We start from the raw sequence: 18,933 nt of genomic DNA, 5'->3' as shown, positions 1-18,933 counted from the left end.
TTCTAGCTCTGTGGGATTCTGGAAAGAAGGATGGAGAAAGTCTTGTTCCTTTGGGAGTGTCACTGCATGGTTGCCTGCAGAATCAAAAAAACCCTTAGGGGATGCCTTTCTTTTTCTCTGTGTGTAATGTTTCTTCCCAGAATTTTCTCACTAAATGGAGAGACACAGATTTGATGGATGACAGGGAATAGGTTGGATATTCACATCCAGAGAGTAGTGATCTATGGCTCAATGTCCAGTTGAAGATGGCTGGTGTCCCTCAGGATCTGTACTGAGACATGGACTTCATCCATGAAGCAGGGGGATTGAGGACACCCTTATCAGGCTTATCAGTAACACCAAGCTGCATAGTGTGGGTGACACTCCTGAATAACAGGATGTCATCCAGAACCTGGAAAACATGAGAAGTGGCCCATGGGAACCTCATGAGGTTCACCAAGGCCAAGCTCAAGTTGCTGTACCTGGGTTGAGGCAATCTCTGGGATCAATCCAGTCTGGAGGGTGAAGGGAATGGGTGCAGCCCTGGGGAGAAGGACTTGGGGGTGCTGGTGGGTGAGAGCTGGACCTGCCCCAGCCCTGAAACCCCCCATGCCCTGGGCTGATCCCAGCATGGGCAGCAGGGGAGAGGGAGTTCTGCCCTGCTCAGGTGAGACCCCACCTGCAGAGCTGCTTCTAGCCCTGAGGGCTTGCATGAGGAGGATGTAGAGCTGCTGTAGAGAGTCCAGAGGAGGCCACAGAGATGTTCCAAGGCTTGGAGCCCCTCTGCTCTGGAGCCAGGCTGGGGGAGCTGGGGGTGTTCACGTGGAGAAGACAAGGCTCTGGGGAGATGTTGTTGTGGCCTCTCAGTATTTGAGGGAAGATGAGGACAGAGGTTTTAGCAGGGCCTATTGCAATAGGACAAGAAATTGTGGTTTTAAACTAAAAGAGGGGAGATTCAGACTAGGTATAAGGAAGAAAGATTTTACAGCAAGAGTGGTGAGGCCCTGGCACACATTGCCCAGGGAAGTGGTGGATGCCTCATCCCTGGAAACATTCCCAGTCCGGCTGGATGGGGCTCTGAGCAGCCTGATCCAGTTGAAAATGTCCCTGCTCAGTGCAGGGGGTTGGAACAAGCTGAGCTTTAACAACCCAAAACCTTGCAACGCAAACCAGTCTGTGATTCTATAATTATCTCCTCAAAATGGTTGTTGTGGCCTCTCAGTATTTGAGGGAAGATGAGGACAGAGGTTTTCAGAGGGCCTATTGCAATAGGACAAGAAATTGTGGTTTTAAACTAAAAGAGGGGAGATTCAGACTAGGTATAAGGAAGAAAGATTTTACAGCAAGAGTGGTGAGGCCCTGGCACACATTGCCCAGGGAAGTGGTGGATGCCTCATCCCTGGAAACATTCCCAGTCTGGCTGGATGGGGCTCCGAGCAACCTGATCCAGTTGAAAATGTCCCTGCTCAGTGCAGGGGGTTGGAACAAGCTGAGCTTTAACAACCCAAAACCTTGCAACGCAAACCAGTCTGTGATTCTATAATTATCTCCTCAAAATGGCAGAGCTGTTCTTATGCCATAAGCTGTATTTTCTCTTTTTTCCCCTTTTTTTTTTCTTTTCCTGGCTTTGATGTTTTTTAACCAAAAAAAGGGGATTGTGTATACTGAGCTGCACAGACAAGAGGATGTGCAGCGAGCTGTCTGAAAGCAGGCTGTCTCTTAAGAGGTGGCCTAAGCATACTCTCAGGTTCTGTATCCCTTTGCTCCGAATATTCCTTTCTTGCTGCCTCTTGTCATCAACACTGGATTAACCAGTGGACTAATTAAGCACGGACACTGCTCATCTGTGAATGTGGTGGGTTCTGTCTCTTTTGACATCCTTGTCATGACACAGTGTTCTCTACTTCAACCACAGCAACTTCAAATCAGTGCTGTTTGTGAGGCTCAATGCCTGTGTAATGCAGGTCAGCCTGAATCATCATCCCTTGTGATGGCAGAACACGTGGATGTTTTATCAAAACTAAAAAAAAAGGCAAGAAAAAAGTGGTGGTTTCTGGCAGCATGCTGGCCTACAAAGCGTCTTACTCGTGGCTGTGGCAGAGCTGAGATATTTTTCTGGGTTTAACAAGGAATTGTCAGAAGAGCCAAGCCTGACCTTCTGAGGGACTGGGTCCTGAGGCGCCCTCAGAGCTCTGGAGCTGCAGTTTTAATGTGGTGGGAGGCTGATCCTTCACAAAGGCTTCTCTGCTCCAGAGTGTCAGTCAGTGGAAGCAAATTAGTGTTAAACTGTATAAAAAGTCAGACATGTTGGACAGGGATGCAAGAACCCTGCTCCTTTGTTTAGAGTTCATCCTTTGCTCACAGTGATACCCAGTGCAGTCACAACAGCTCTGTTTCCCTGGGAGAAGACCTTGCAGCACATCCCTGCAAATTCACACGCTCGTTACTCCTCTGCAACCTGGCATCCATGGCTTGCTCTGCTTTCTTCTATATATCACGCCGTTTTCTCAGTGGTCTGGCAATTTTCCATTCTGTTTCTTGCCAAAAAGGGCCTACTAAAATAAGCCAGATGTGCAGAAATTCAGAGATGCAGATGTGGTTCTGACCATCACCTGCAATAGCTGTTTTCTTTCAGGATGTCAGTTACAGCCCCACGATAGCTAGGAACAACATTCCAGTTCTGTAAGCAGTGTCCTCGATAATCAGCTTCTGCTGCAGTGAGGAGGTAGTTGTAATTCCCATAAAATCTACTGCAGAAATTTATCTCTGACCTAAAGAACACAGATCTGTGAAATCACTCAAACCTTGGGGAGATGTTATTTGTTTTAGAAAATAGAATCCTGGAAGCTGCTTTTCCCCTATATCTGAGTGAAGAACAAGGCCTGAGAGTGTCCCAGCAAGATGCATTCAGGTCTCGTGCTCATTTTGAAGCAGATACCTGAGTGTTGAGCTTGCACAGCTCACCAGCATGCCTGGGTGTGCTGTAGCCAAGGGTAAGCTCCAAGACTGAAGTATCATTGAAGATGTGGCAGAACAATGGGCTGTGTTTTAAGAATTTGTGAAATTATTCCTCCTACCCAAGAGGAATTGCATTGGTGACTGAGCAGGAGTCCTGCAGGGAGCTCCAAGAACACCTCGGTGTACTGAGGTACATTCACAGGGTTGGAAGGCAGCTTGGGGGCCATCCAGTTCAACCTCCCCCTCATCCTGGGCCACTCAGAACTGGTTTCCCAGAACCGTTTCCAGATTGGTTTTGAATATCTCCAGAGAATCCACAACCTCTCTGGCAACCCATGCCAGTGCTCAGGCAGGAGCTCAGTGGAAAAAGTGTTTGCTTATGTTCGTGGGGAACCTCCTGAGTTACAGTTTGTGTCCCTTGCCTTTTGTCCTGGCACTGGGCAGCACCAAAAGAGCCTGTTTCCATTTTTTTTGTACCTCCTTCAGCTGTTTAAATACCTTTATAAGGTCCCCTCAAGCCTTCTCCAGGCTAAGCAGTCCTGGCTTTCATGTGGGAGAGCCTTTCCTCACGTGAGCAATGCTCCAGTCAGTTCATCATCCTCATGGCCCTTCACTGGATTCACTCTCTCTTTGCTGTGCCCTGGACTCCAGCTGTGGCCTCACCAGTGCAGAGCAGAGGGGCAGCATCTCCTCCCTGACCTCCTGGCAGTGCTTTGCCTCATGAAGACCAGGACACCATTGGCCTTCTTGGCAGCAGGGGCACCTTGTTCAGCTTGGCATGCCCCAGGCTGCAGTGGCGGCCTGGGCTTTGTTCAGTGGCGTGTTGTGGTTCTCTGACTTGCAGTGGAGAACTCCCAGAATCAGTTTCTTTACCAGTTAATTAGGAAGGTATTTCAGTCTCCCAATTTGCTGTTTCAGAACTTAATTTGCTGCTCTTTAACCTGATGCCCTGAGTCAGCATGGATGTGAGTGCACCAGAGGACCTAACCTGGCTCCAAAGCACCTCGCCTTTGGCTCCTGCTGGGTCAGGCAGCCTGGGTCCCTGGAGGGGCTGAAGGTGTCTGAAAGCCAGTTTATGCTTTGCCTGACAGTGTTCCTGATCTTTCTTTTCTGCATCCTTAGACATTTATCTTAAACATGGATTAGATGTCTGTGTGCTTATATCTGAAGGGCTTTGAAGTGGTTTTTTGCTTTTGTGGATCTCTTATGGATTCCGTGATGCCCAGCTGTGCTAGCCCAAGGGAGGGAAGGTGGAAGACCAGCATATCCTAGAACAGCCACACAGGCTCATCCTGTAGCATGGGATTCCCTCAGCTTACCTGCTTTATTAGAGCTTGAGTTTTTTCTCTTTCTTTAGCCCCACAAAAGGAGTCCTTGAGCTCCTGGGGTTGTGGGAACACAGCCCAGCCAGGTTTGAGGCTGTGAGCACTGGTTGCATCAGGGTTTGTTTCCTCCCCAGCAGCCAATCTGTGATGCATTGGAGGCTCCTAGAGGACACCCCAGCAGGCTCTGTGGTCACTAGCTCAGAGCAGACCTCAGTGAGCAGCATCATTTTTGGGGGGTACCTGCACCTGCAGACACGCCAGCTCAGTGCTCATGCCAGCTTGGCAGTGCTTCAAGGGCTGAAGGGAGTGGTGCAATGTGCTTGGGTTTGCATGCTTTGCCTTCCTTCCAGCTGGAAGCTCAGGACCACAAGCTGATGCTAGTTTTGCCTTGTCAGAGGCTGTTTATAGTGAAGCAGTGATTTTCCTGATGTATATTCACTCCACTGCTCTGCTCTTACGCTGTCGCTCAGCGATCTGTGCTGGCTGGAGATGGAGGCAGGGCTCTCACTGTGGAAGGACGTGACCCACTTTGGTGAGGGCATGTACACATCAGGGTGTGCACCCCTTCGCACTGGGGAAGCTGGAAATGCTGCAGGTCTGTGTGGAGTGTGGAAGGGCAGTGGCAGCAATCTCTTAGAAGCCCCTGTGCCTAATAGAGCAGTGATGTGTTGAAGAAAGGCAGTGTGTTTATAGAAAGACAGTTCAGAATAATATCATGCCATTTTTAGGATGCAACTCCATTTCCTTTTCAGTGCATTTCAAGAGAAAACCCTGCCAGTGCTTTGAAAACCTCAGGAATCACTCACTTGTCATTCCTCCAGCTTTGGGGGCTGCTTGGGCACCAGTTTTCCTCTCCTTTGTGTGGCTGGGCTGTGTGCCTCTATGCTGGCATGGTGTGAGAGCAGCAGTGTTAGTGATGAAGGGGCTCTTCAGCAGCCTGGCCCTGCTCAGTGGGGCACTGAGAGCAGGTCCTTAGAGCAGAGGGATCCACGCCAAGAGTGGGGGCCTGGTCCTGGTCTTAGCACTCCAGCTCAGGCAAGCACGGTTGTGATCACTGGTGTCCCATTGTCACAAACAACTCAATTGTCTGTTGGCAGATGTATTAACTCTTTAAAACTATCTTGTCAAACAGTACCCAGCCACGTAGAGGAGCCAGAGTGAGCAGTTGCCATCATCCCAACTGTGTTTAGGGTATTTCTCTTCTCACCAGCACACCATACTCCACTGTCTTCCAGTGCTTGTCCTGTGCTGGGAACACCACTTACTTCCAGTTAAAGGATTTTAAGGTTTTGTTTATGTCTGTACAATCTAATCTCAAGCTATAATATGGTTTTTGTCTCTGTATAAAAAGAAGGCTGTGCTTGTATCATCCAGGTGGCATCATTAAAAGGGCAGAGACTTACATGTGGGGTTATCAGGAAGGAGCTGGTTATCTCTTGTGGATGAAACAAATAGAACAAGGAAAGGTGATGGCAGAGGCTGATCAGCTGAGCCTTCAGAAAATACCTATATTCCTGACATGAGCACATTTTTCAGAAACTGTTAAAATTGAGTCCTAGGGACATTCAGACAAGAATCCTCAATTTCAGCTGCGAAGCTCTCTCAAGCTACTGCCTTTGAACACAGAACTGTGCTACATCCAGGGAGGCTGACAGACTCCCAGCTCTGACGGTGTGTCCTTAGGTTAATTTAATTTGGGCAATGTTAAAGCTTGGCTACTGTGTCTGTGTATCTGCCTGCTTCAGGGAGCACTGCAGAAATAGAAATTGTTCCAGGAAGCTAATAGCTGCCAGCAAACTCCCATAGCAGTGGCAGTGTATGATCAGGTTTAATTACAGGAGGTGGGGATGAAGACAGGCAGTTCCCATAGTTTGACTGACTGATTCTTGCATGGTGGATGGAGCTCCATGTTCTGATGAAGCTGTGGCAACAGGCTTCTCTGTACCTCTGAGGCTCATCCCTCCAGCCACTCATTTCAAGCTTGAGGGCCAGCAGCTGCTCTGTGACACATCCTGCTGTGGCCCCTTTGGTGCTGCAGCCTGCAGGGAGCAGGTCAGGCCTGAGCTGGGCAGTGGCAAGGGAAGGCTGGAAGCACACAAAATCACCAGCTGGTTTGTGTTGGAAGGGACCTTAAAGCCCATCCCATTCCAGCCCCTGCCATGGGCAGGGACACCTCCCACTATCCCAGGTTACTCCAAGCTCTGTCCAGCCTGGCCTTGGACGCTTCCAGGGATCCAGGGGTGACCACAGCTTCTCTGGGCACCCTGTGCCAGGGCCTCCCCACCCTCACAGGGAATAATTCCTTCCCAATATCCTGTCTAATCCTGCCCTCCTTCAGCTTAAAGCCATTCTCCTCATCCTATCCCTCCTGACCTTTGTACAAAGTCCCTTTCCAGCTGTATTGGAGCCCCTTTAGGCTCTGGAAGGGGCTCTCACACCTCCCCAGAGCCTTCTCTTCTCCAGGCCTGACTATTCCCATTTTCAACCTGTCTTCAGAGCAGAGATGCTCCAGCCCTTTAATCATCAGCTGCCCCTGGCTGGGGATGTGTCCCTGGAAGTTGGCTGTACAAGCCAGGCCAGTCTCAGTCTTTGTGCAGGGGGAGGCAGGTCTGTCCAGCACCTCCTGGCGTGCTGTGTCTGATCACTCTTGTGTTGCAGTGATGGAGAGGCGCCTGGAGGGAACCCCATGGTGGCAGGTTTCCAAGACGACCTGGATCTGGATGACAGAATCCCCAGTGGACCAGTGCTGGCAGCAGAACGGGTGCCGAGCAAGAACATCACCCTCTCCAGTGAGGAGGAGGAAGAGGAAGAGGTGAAGGACTCGAAGGTCATCCTCATATCTGATGGAGAAAAAAACACAGAGCAGGAAAAAAAAAGGTACAGGGCATAGACTGAAGTGTGGGGTTGTGCAGGCAAGCCTGGATCTTTCCTCCATGTTGCCACTGACTGTGTGTGGTCTCTGGGAAGTCTTGTTGTCTCTGTCTGCCTGTTCTTCAGCTGTGGGCTGGGGCTGCAGTTACTGTAGGTGTAACTGCTGTGTGTGGTGTGTCCTACCCTGTGCCTCGGAGCACTGCCTCCTGTGCCACTGGGGCAGTTCTGCAGGCTTTTCCTCAAATTTGAACAAGAGCCTGGAACTAAGCACCAGAGTGGCAGTTTGTGGTGGTGTGGGGAGGAGAGAGGAGTGAAGTCTTGGGACTTGGGAGAAGGGAGTGGAGTCACTCACCATACTCTGTACTGGGGAGTGATGGTGTTCTCCACATACCACATCCTGTGGGGTGAGGATTAGGATTAGGGACACGAGGGTTACCCTCAGCCTGGGTGGTGCATGTGACCCCACAGCCCTATAGGATGCACTGCCTTTCCCAGTGGGACACATGATGCAGTGTGTGAGCCTCAGGCAGGCTCAGCTGTTAACTGTGCCTTGCTCCACAGAATAGGGTGGACAGTCTCTAACAACTTGTTTCTTCTCAGGTCTTCCAGAAATTCTCTGAAACCCCAGAGTGAGGCAATTTTGACCAAAGCAACTGACCCGAAGCCTCCTGACAGTTTACCTCCCTGTTCTGGGTCTGAACGAAACAACAGCAGCAAGGGCAACACAAGCCTGGCAGCTCCTGCTGCTGCCCCCACAGCAGCAGCCCAGGCCTCAAAGGCCACTGCCCAAAGCAAAGGACTTGCTTCCAAGCAGAAAGTTGTCAAAGAGGAGAAGCCTGAGGAGTCTGACAGTGATCAAGAGGGACCAATAGCTACTCAGATGCTCTCATTCGTTATGGATGACCCAGACTTTGAAAGTGAAGATTCTGACAGCCAGAAGAAAAAGATGGTAAATAACAAGCCCATGTTGCTGTGAGCTGTGCCATGCTGAGCTGGAAGGGTAGAGGCATTGCCCTGAGCACAGCCTTCATCTGATCTGCCCTCTCTCAGCAGCAGTTGCAGCAAGGCAGGTGCTAAGCAACCTGCAGAGTTGGATGTGAGCACAAACCCAGTAATGCTCTGAGTATGGAAGCCACCCGGCAGCAAGAACCCCATAGAATCACAGATCCATAGAATACCCTGAGTTGGAAGGGACCCAGAAGAATCATTAAGTCCAGCCCCTGTCCCTGCCCAGACCCCCCACCAACCCCACCCTGGGCATCCCTGGCAGCGCTGTCCAAAGGCTCCTGGAGCTCTGGCAGCCTCGGGGCCGTGCCCATTCCCTGGGGAGCCTGGGCAGTGCCAGCACCCTCTGGGGGAAGAGCCTTTTCCTAATATCCAGCGTAGACCTTCCCTGACATGAGGTTTGTGTTTACCACCACAAACAAGGTTTGTGCCTGGGTGTTTTACTGTGCTGTTTGCTCTTAGCCAGTCCAGCAGTGTGGGAGGTACGAAATGCAAAGCTACTGGGTTTTCACGTGAACTTTAACATGCAGAAAGGTGTCTCTGCCAGAAAGAGTGAGCTCTTTGCACTCAATCCAGCAATAAAAAGGCCATCACAAAATCTGCTTGGCAAAGCTTAAAGGGAAAAATGAAGGTCTGCTTGGGAAGGACTTTCCAGGACAGCAGAGGTAGCTGTAAGGTCTGTGACATTTAACATGTGCCAGCAGGTGTCTGCTAAAACAAGTACACCAGGAGTCCCCTCACACCTACCCTGTATTACAGGTGGAGAAAACACTTGTCCTGCACCTCTTCTGTGAGCTGGTCAGAACTTGGTGCATGGCTTGAGATATCCCTGAGTTTGGTGACCTCTACTCAGAGCCTGCAGAGCAGTCTGTGGAAACTGCTAGCAGTGGTTTGGGATGGGCAGTGGCTGTTCAGGGTTGTCCTGATGTCTGGGTTTGTTGGTGTTCAGAAGGCTTCCCTCTGTTGGCATCATTCTGGAATCCTGTTGAAAGGGCTGTTGTCCCAGTTTCTTTGACCTTACTCATGTGTCATGCTGTTTATTAAGTAATTTTCTATTAATTTTGCTTCTTAACTTCCTGCTTTTCTTGACAATATAATATGAAACTAAAATAATTTGGAGCAAGTTTCCATCTCTTGCATGCTCCAGTGAGAAGGGATTGATGGGAAAGCAGCAGTGTCAAGGAATGCGTGACCCAGGGAATGCTCCACAGCATGTGAATGCTTTCCCATTGCAGAGTGTACTGGTCAGGCAAACCATTACAAGCAGGGTGGGGACACTGCCTGCCCAGCAGCACAGCAGGCCATTTTCCATCCGTGTACAAAAATACAAGGAAAGGTTGGATGACAGATTCTGAAGAGGATGAGTTGGCAGGTATCAGAAGATCATTAAACTGATTTTCCATTCCCATCATGCAGAGACTGGGGATTCTGGGGTAATTTCCAGGCTCTGCAGCATCCTGGGTTTCAGCCCATGCTGAAGGGGCACATTTGCCCTGGGAGCACATTCCCTTTTGGCTTGATGAAGGGAATTATTCTGCAGACACACTCTGCTTCCTCAGCCCTGCTGCCTCTGGTACCTGAGACCCACAGAGCTGCACAGCAGCAAGCATTTGTCGCTCAGGGCTGGAGGGGAGTTTTCAGTCTATTAGATTGGATTTTCCCAGAGCAGAGGTCCCTCCCCAGGGCAGGAGGAAGCTGATGCTGGTGAGCTAGCAGAGTTGAAGGTCTTATTTAATCCCTTTCTATTGGGAATTTGATTTCAGCAGCCCCAGTGTGAAGTTCTCAGAACACCCTTGCCAGTGCCAGTGCAACTGAGGCATTTTACCAAGGCAAAAATTAGAGCTCATGAGATAGAGGACATTGATTTCCAGGCAATAACAGCTCAGTTCAGCTGGCATTTCCTTCCCTCCTCCCCACCTGCTGACATCTGACATTTTTGTGTGCAGAATGGTTAGAGATTTTGGTTGAAGCATTTGTCAGCGTTGTCTGCCTTTGTTTCTCTCTAGAATGAATTCCCAGTGCGGGAAGATCTCTCTGAAATATCTGATGATGATACCTCACTGGCAAAGCCACCCCAGCCTGTGAAATCAACAGTCCCCTCCTTTAAACTGAAGAATGACTCAGATCTCTTTGGCTTGGGTTTGGAAGAAGCTGGTCCCAAGGAGAGCAGCGAGGAAGGTAAAGCTCACACCTTATTTCCACTCTTGCTGCTTTTGTTTGTCAGGCATCTGGTTTTTCCAAAGTCTTTGCAGGGTGTCAGCAAACCAATTTGCACTAAATAAAATACACTCTAACTTCATGCAGTGCCCTGTGTGAGGCTGTAATCTGGTTTAACACAGCATAAATAGCTTTTAAGTTTTCCCCCATGAGGATGAGAACTTGGCTTGTCCCTGGCACCAGCCACGGGTTATTTTTGTCCCAGCTGCAAGCAGAAACACATCTTTCACAAGCTGCTGCTGTGTAAACCTTCCTGCTTAGCCCTATGTGCTTGGGAAGTGGTGTTCAGCATTGCACTGCAGTGTCCACCCCAACCTGAACAAAACACTCTGACATACCTTGCCAATTTCATCTTCTGGTTTTGGGAAAGCTGGGGTGGGACCCTAATCACAACCTAAGCATTCCTCAGGCTTTATTTTTTGTCACACCCCCCCCCCGCCATTCCGTGAGGGAATAAATCCTACTCATGCAAATAATTCCTGCTGTCTAGGCACTACTGCAAAGTGACTTCCTGTAAACCTGCCCCGATGTCAGCATGAAAGATGGGAAGTTAAAGATTTAAGGAAGGAAAAAAGCTGTGAGCAGCACCAGAGAGTGCTCCTTGAATAGCTGTTCCAAAATTGTGAGGAAGGTGTCACAGGCTGCCATGGTTCCATCAGCTTGTCACTCTGAGCTGCTGAACAGCAGAGCTTGAAATAGCTGTAAGTGCATCTGCAGAGGCCCAGGTCAATAATTTAACTTCAGTTTAGATTCTTAAATAATTAAATGTGGGTTCCTCCTGTCTCCTCTTTTGGTGATAAATATAAAACCATCTCTTGGTCGTCAGTGATTGGAGCTTGACTGGCAATTAGGCTTCTCCATGGCTGCATTTACACGTCAGCTGAGGAAAAAGGCATGTGTAGGTAAGAGTGACAGTCAAACAGCACATGTGAAACGTGGTGCTGCTGTGAAGCCTGTTGTGAAGCAGCCAGGCAGGTACTCCCCCCTTCAAGGAGGTTTTGTGCAAAGGCAGTGGACACTCAGCAGTCAGGCCACCAGCCATAGTCATATCTGACACATGTGACAGGGATGGACTCTGGGACTCGTTTGGTAGTGTGCAAGTATTCACCCCTGCAGAGCAGGGCTGCAGCAGGGATGCTTTGGGGACATAACTTCCATACACAGTGTGAGCAGCAGTGAGTGTTGGCCTGCCAGGGTGTCCCATCTGCTGGTACCGTGTCCTCAGCTGTCCTCAGAGAAGATGCCTGGGAGGATTTCCATCAGAGGGGAACTTTTCCCAAGAGCTCTTCATTTCTGGAAATTACAATCCAGTTCCAAGTTTGACCAGTTTGTAGAGCTAGTCTCTAGATGTGTTTCTTAGTAGCTGTGACACAGGGAATGCTAGATCAGTGTTGATCACACAGATCATATAATGCTCATAATTAAACGAGACAGATATGGTTGAGTCAGGGTGTGAGTGCTGGAGCCTGTGTTGATTCCCAAAGGGGCACAGTTTGGCCTGGGTTGCTGGCCTTGCCTTTGCCCATGTATGCCCAGGATGGAGCATTTTGTTCTCAGAAATGGGGCCAGGGTGGAATTACAGCTCTTACAATTTAAATTAAACACGTTTCTGGGGTTTAGTTTTGGTTTGTTTGTTTGTTTGTTTGTTTTAACAGATAAACAAGCTTCTAAGGAGAAAAAGAAGAAGAAAAAGAAAAGCAAAGAGGTACTGTTAATTAAACAGATTTTCCTTGTTACCCACCTGCCAAGAACAGACATGGCCTTCCGTGGTTTCCTCCTTGGGAAAGGGACCTGGTGGACTCCCTTCCATGCTCACATCCTGCACCCCTTCCATGCTTCCTAGGCTCTGCAGACCACTGAACTTCAAAGCGAGCTTGTAGAGCAGTTGAATTTTGAAAAGGGGATGTGTGAGTTTGTAAAATACAGGATGAGGAAGAGCAGTGCCTCTCTGCAGGAGTGTGTGTTCATAACACCATGATTTTCAAGCAGAGGGGTGCCCACAACATACATCTCGTGGATAGTGGAGGGAAGCCTGCAGGAGGCTTTGTCTGTGCCATTTAAGCCTGTCCAGTACCATGGTAATGTTGGCACAAACTGTCAGAAAGACCAGTGCCCTGTGTACCCAAATGGTCTGTCTCCTTTTCTGTCCAGACTTACAGAAGGGTCTTCAGTGCTTCAGCCTGAGTAAGATTCCTAATTCCGTTGAAGACATCCCTGCCATGGCACAGTGGTTGGACTAGGTGCTTTCCAGCCCAACCATTCTTCAGAGTCAGGTGTCAGGCAGTACATCTTGGGTCACTGGCACTCTCAGAGCATTTGCTAATAAAAATGTTCTCGTTTTGCAGGAAGAGGACAAGTCAGTGAAAAAGAAGAGCAAACACAAGAAGAGCAAAGAGAAGGAGGAGAGCAAAGAGGAGAAAGAGAAAAAGAAAAAGAAAAAGAAGAGCAAGGAGAAAAGCAGCGAGATAGATGAACTTGAGGCTTTTCTTGGCGGAGGAGGAGCCGGCATGAGCAAACCACGGGGCGGGGGGGACTACGAGGAGCTATAGTTTGGCTACGAGTGGACTCTGCACCATGGCTGTCTCCATCTTCTCTGATGAGTCACCCCAGGACAGGCACAGATGTGTAAAGCTTTGGCCCTTTACTGTATGGTCTCTCAAACCAGAATGAGCAAAACAAAAGCTTTACATCTGTGTGTGCTGCTCTGGTGCATCGTTACACAAAGAAAACCAAGCTGAGATGTACGTGAGCCAGGGGAAGGTTCAGGGCCTGGCTCCCAGGCCTGCTGCCAGGCTGTCAGTTTTTCTCCTTGCAGAGATGCCCCATCAGGTCACTGGCAGGCTGTGGGGCAAGGGGACCTGCCTCCTGCTCCGTCCCTGCTGCATTCCACTCCTGCACACCTGAAATTGCTGTCTTGTTAAGAGGAGTGCAACAAAACATGCTGCATGAACACATCATGCTTGACTGTCTCAAGTCTTTAACTTCTTCCCTTCCTATTTTTTTAAGGAGAAAGATTCTATTGGCCATTGCTTCACCCAGCAGTTGATGAGCTTTAAGTCCAGCAGATCATGCTATGGTACAGCTCTCTAAAACAGCAGGCGCAGGGACAGTGTGAGAGAGAGTGTGATTGTTGAAGTCCTTTGAACAGGGCCTTTCTGCACAGCAGCTTAATTAGCCCTCACTGGTGCTGCTGTTGGAATTCATGAAGCCCATTGATTTCCGTGGCCCCAGTGTCTCAGACACTACATGTAAGCTGCTATGCAGTTTGGGAAAACAATGAAAAGTGCAAAGCTAACCTGAAAGAGAGAAAAATCAGTGCTTTTCTGCATTTCCCACCCTTGAATTTGCATATTCCAGAATCCCCTGCTGCTGGGACCTCTCAGGGACATGACTCCATGCGGAAATGAAGATACCCAGAGCTTCAGAATTGGCTACAGGGCAGTGTTGGCATGGCAAGGCATTTGCTTCTCAGGCATTTTCTAGTGAGGCTGTAAACCCTGGCTGCTGCTCTGTGCCGAGAGGGACCAGCACTGCAGTTCAGCAGCGGCCGTCCTGCTCCAGCTTCTGTCCATCCTGCAGCCAGCCAGTGTGCTGCCTTTCCTGCCCCAAGCAGAGAGCCTCCTCTGTCCCATGAGTTTGGGAAATCTTTTAGTTTTTGCTTTGAACTTAAACCTATGGATTAGTACCTGCTCAGCAGCTGTTGGATGGGCACTACGGCCACCCCTTGGCACTCACCCGTGTCTCAGTCAGCAGTCCCTGTGTTTGATGGAGCTGATCAGTTCTCTGTACCCCTCCTGGTTTGGGTCTGGGGTCCCTTGCTCAGCTCAGAAGGTGAACCTTCTTCCAGGTTCTGTGCATTACATTCCCCTCTTCCTAGTAAGTTGATTTGAGGTTTGGTTTTGTTCTCCCTCACCCCTTTCTGTTGTAAAATGTCAGCCATGAAATCCAAACTGGAGTTTCCTTCTGCATCCCTATAAAGCAATGTTCTTTTGATCCGTTAACCACTCCGGAGCTGTCTTGACCAGCAGGCATTTCCTGCTCCATTTTTCTTTTTCTTGCACCCAAAATGCACTTGTAACCATTTCCCTATAAAACAAACTGGTTTCTTGCTGCATGAGCAGTGTGTCGTTCAGGTCTGTCTGCCATTAGCATTGGCCTCTGAGCATTCCACGTGGCGCTGTAGGGAAATTGCATGGGACAGTTCAAACTTTGCGCAGCTGGGGAGGAAAAGGAAGATGGAGACGGGCCTGGTTTGCAGCCCTTCTGGGCAAAGGCAGGTGGAAGTTCAAGCCTCAGCTGCCGCAGTCCCAAAAGTGCTTCTGTTCCATCAGGATTTTGGGTCATGTTCCATTTTTGCGTTGAAAAACCCTGGTACAGTCCATTCTGACTATAAAGCTCTGTTGTACACTTGTCTCCGCACATCTTTTTCTACCCCAGAGCCCCTGTGCCTGGGCTCAGGGGCTGTGTGTCCCTCCTTGTGCTGCTGTGCTCCCACACCTCACGGGACAGGGTGCTGAATTAAAATCCATTCCAGAAAAAGGAGCTGAACATAAAAAACCATGAGTTCTTTCTCCAGAGCTGCCGCCTGCCCTGAACGAGCGCAGAGGGGCAGGGGTCCTGCTCAGGTGTGGCTACAGGGGCTGTGCTGCTGCCCAGTCTGTGCTGCCACGGGTGCTGACCTCGGTGTGTCTCCCTCCTGTGCCAGCTTTGCTGCCACAGGAGCCTCCACGTTCCCTGCAGCTTGTCAGCACAAGGAGCTGAGGCAAAAACAAGCAAAGATGGATCATTCTGCTCCAAAATACTCCTGTGAAAGAGAAAAGCAGATGTGCAAGCTGGCTCTACTTGCATTTGAGCCACAGGAGGGTGTGTGGCATGGTTTGGCTCCTGCAGCAAGGCCAGAGAATTCCCACCCTGTAGGTAAAGTGGGAGTGTGGAAGGGAAAAGCACCAAAAAGGCTCTTTTTATAATGGCCACAATCCCACAGTGATTTAGGTTAGAAGAGACCCAAAAGCTCATTCTCTTGCCATGGGCAGAGACACCTTTCACTAGACCTGGTTGCTCCAAGCCCTGTCCAACCTGGTCTTTTTAGGCTTGGGCTTCTCCCTTTTCCAGGGAATGCTGAACTGGTTTGAGCTCCAGTGTGAGCTGTGACCCAGAGCCAGCAAGCATGAGGGAGGGGAGAAGGAAATAGGCCTTTTTGAGCCAGGCTTTCCCATGCCATCCTTTCAAAGAAGCTAAATATAAAAAGTATGTACGTGCCTGTCATTATGGGGAAGCTTCTGCAGGATCACAATGATATAAATAGTTACTGCAAGCATCTCCGCAGGTACCAGGGGTTTTGCTTTTGGTTTTATCACTCATCCAAAAAAAAAAAAAGTCAAGAGCTTGAGGCTGAAGAGCTGCAGTTTCTCGGAGCTGGCCAGAGCTGCAGGGGCTGGGTTTTGAGCAGTAGGAGGGAAAAGTACATATTTATCACTGCATTTTGGCTGGGGTTGTTTACCCAGCACAGCATGGGGAGCCTCATCCATCAGGGACAGGGTAGTGCCTGCTCCTCTGCCACCTGGGATCTCCAGGGCCACCAAAGTGTCTTGGCTTCCACTGTGCTAACTTGGAGCCAGAGCACTCGGGATAAGCCAGGAGAGAACCCCGAGGGCCCCTGCTCTCACCCAGTGTCCTCCTGGCCAGGATGGCCCAGGTGCTGTCCCATTCTCTACAGGTGGTTATTTGGGGAGTATTCCTTGCTGTAGCCATCCCTGGAACGGGATGACAGTTCACAGCTGTTGTCACTCAGCTGCTCCTGGTGTGTGACAGTGCACTGCTGAGGGGCTGTGGGTGCAGTCAGACTGCAGAGCAGACTGACACTGACCTGAGCCCAGCAGGCTCCACCATGCCTGACAGCCTCATGGCTCCTCAGGTGGGAGCTGTTTTGGGAAGACCTTCCAGCTGCCCTGCACCAGTGGCCTGAAGCTGCCCACCTCCTCTGTTCTGTGCCTGCTGTCCCAGATTCCTCCTGTGTGCACAGCATTGCTGTCCTGATGGCCCAGCTCTCCTTGGAACAGGTGCCTGGCCCAGCCTGCTGAAAAGGCTCTTCCTTACATTAGTCTGTCCTAGTGGTTGACATAAAGCTCCTCCCTGCAGGGGTCCAAGCTGTGATCTGCATGCCCCAGCCCTGCAGGGCCTGTGCCAAAGGGACCATGGCTGGTACCTGGCCCGTGGCTGCTTCCTGTCAAACCCCAGTAGGGAACCAGGACAAGCAGACCTGCAGTTTGTGCCACTCCAGCTGTTTCCCTGCCCATAGCAAGTGGTTGAAACCAGCTGATATTTAAGGACCCTTCCAACCCACACCACTCCATGAGTTTATGATCCCTGTGGAAAGCTGTCCACCACCTGCCATGGTGCTCAGGAGCTGTCTGATCACTGCCATCCAGATTTGTTCCTGGACAATTTATGCTGATTTGTTACTTTGCCAGGGCTCTTGTTTAAGTTCTGCTCCCTCTTCACAGCCCTTTACTGATGGGGCTCTGTCCCTGCTCCACCTTTGTCCTGCTGGCCAGGACTGGTTCTTAATGATTCCCATATAATCCCTCTCCTACTGACCCTGGGATGGGCTGGCCTTGTCCACAGCTGTAGCCTGTGTCACCAGGGCACCCAGCCTTCTTCATTCCCCATGATCAATGCCAAGGGCCACATGCAAGGAGTGCCCTGATGGTGCTCTTTGGGGGATGCAGCTTTGCCCTATTTCTGTTGCTCCCATAAAGTCACGACAAGTCTTTCCCTGGCTTGCCAAGGCCCAGGGTGGGAATTTGCTTCCTTCCTTCCAGCAGTGAACATGAAAAGGTCATTGGAACTTGGATTTTAGCAGGCCACAAAATGAATGTGTAGAGCTGTGAGTCCTCTTGGAGGCTTAGAGGGGGGCGGTGGGGCAACCTGCCTGCCCCCAGCCCTGGGCCAGGATGGACCTGGGTGGGGGCTGGCTTGGGAGCACGGTGGGTGTTCTGCCTGCAGTGTCTCTGCATCCAAGGATCCGGGTGCTTGGAGAGCCCATGGTGCTTCTCTGTCCTTTGGGATGCCCCAGAGCAGCCAGATGAGTGATGGTGGGGAAATCCTGCAGTAGGATGGGTTTAGGGACCGGGGCTGTAGCCTAGCAACAGCCTCAATCATGGCATAATAAAATTAATCTAGCGCTGGCTCAGTCTGCTGCATAAAGATATCAGGGCAAGTAGCTGAGCCTTTTTAACTGGTGGGTTTGCCTCCAAAACCAACCTGCAGCATCTGAGGCATGTCTGAAATGTTCCTGGCCCAAAGGTGCTCCACAGTGAGTATCCAGGCTTCCTCTCCCAGCCCCGTGACAGGGTGGTTGCTGAGCACAGGGAATTATCCTCTGGCACCTTCAGTGGGCAGTCATGGCCATCCCGGGGGCTCGGGCAGAGCGTGGTGAGGTCAGCTAAACTGGGGGCTCGGCAGCCTGTGGGAAACGGCTCCATGCCAGGTTAAAGCAGGGCTGCCTGCGTGTGTGCTCTGCCCGGAGCTGCGTGGGGCTGCTGCCGTGGGGCAGCCGGGCTGGGAGCCCCTTAAACTCCTGCTTACCCCTGGCTGTTGGCAGGCTCTGCCTTAGGGCAGGAGCAAGGAGGGGAGGCAGCGGTGCAGCTCTCCATCGCCGCAGAGGGGAGATGGGAGGGATGGAGGTGCTGTGCCTCCTGGTGGCAGGGGACACCTGCGGGATGTCAGTCCTGCCTCTCCATGCTCCAGGACGGCACGGAGAGCGCTCCCAGTGCCTGAGGCTTGGCCTGTGCAGCAGCCACGGCTGCAGCCCAAGCTGGTGTGTGCAGCCTGGCTGCGGGAGGGAGTCAGCCAGCTGGGGGAAGAGCAGGCTTTTCCCTGGAGCTGGCAGGAGAAACAGCCCTCCCTGTGGATTTGGTGGGCAGTGGCTCCGTGGCAGGTGTCAGGTGGTGGGTTCCACCTGCTGGGGCACCAGTGTCTGGTCACCCCTGCAGCTCTGGGAGGTCCCGAGTGAGCAGGCTGCTGTGTGGCATCACTGAGGGGAGCTGGAGGGAGGCTCAGCACCCTGCCCAGTGCACTGGTGTCAGGGCAACACCGAGATCCCAGCCACTGTGGGGCACAAGGGTATCTGAAACAGGGTTTGCCTGTGGCCCTGCTGTGGGTCCCCAGATGGATGCCCTGAGCCTGACCTCTAGACTGCTCTCCTGTGAGCCTTTGGGGACTAACTGGTCCTTCCCAATGAACCCCAACAGGAATGTGGGGTTACAGCTGTCTGTGCAAGCAGGGACTTCTCAGTAGCTGCTCAAAGGCTTCACCTCACCCTTGAGTGCCACCAAAGCCCAGGAGCCTGCAGGGCAGGGTCCAGCTTCCTCCCCAGCCCCAAGAGGGCAGCAGGGCCTGGTTTCTCCCTTAGTTCAGAGCTGGAGGCAGGGAGGGGATGAGAGGGAGAGAGGAGAGAAGCTGAAGAGACCCTCCTGCCCCTGGCCAAGCATCATGCTGATGCCAGTCAGCTTGGGAAAAGGAGAGCATCACCAGCAGACAGGAGCTGCAGGGTGCCAGCAGCATCTCATCCCATTCC

The 18,933-nt window shown here is 51.0% G+C and overlaps 1 protein-coding gene across 1 annotated transcript in view; it reads left to right on the top strand.

The window, feature by feature from the left end:
- The window catches only part of RABL6 (RAB, member RAS oncogene family like 6), a 53,899-nt gene extending 39,133 nt beyond the window's left edge, over positions 1-14,766 (top strand). Inside the window, exons 11-15 of the mRNA XM_039719864.1 lie at positions 6,921-7,139; positions 7,734-8,082; positions 10,145-10,316; positions 12,011-12,060; positions 12,701-14,766. Of these exons, the coding sequence (XP_039575798.1) occupies positions 6,921-7,139; positions 7,734-8,082; positions 10,145-10,316; positions 12,011-12,060; positions 12,701-12,904 (994 nt within the window). The 3' untranslated portion in view covers positions 12,905-14,766. The remainder of the gene's footprint in view (positions 1-6,920; positions 7,140-7,733; positions 8,083-10,144; positions 10,317-12,010; positions 12,061-12,700) is intronic.
- Positions 14,767-18,933: the final 4,167 nt, after the last annotated feature.

This window comes from Passer montanus, unplaced genomic scaffold (genome assembly GCF_014805655.1).
Source record: "Passer montanus isolate IOZ18808 unplaced genomic scaffold, ASM1480565v1 scaffold43, whole genome shotgun sequence".
NCBI classification, from domain to species: Eukaryota; Metazoa; Chordata; class Aves; order Passeriformes; family Passeridae; genus Passer; species Passer montanus.
This window is presented reverse-complemented; position numbering and strand designations above follow the sequence as displayed.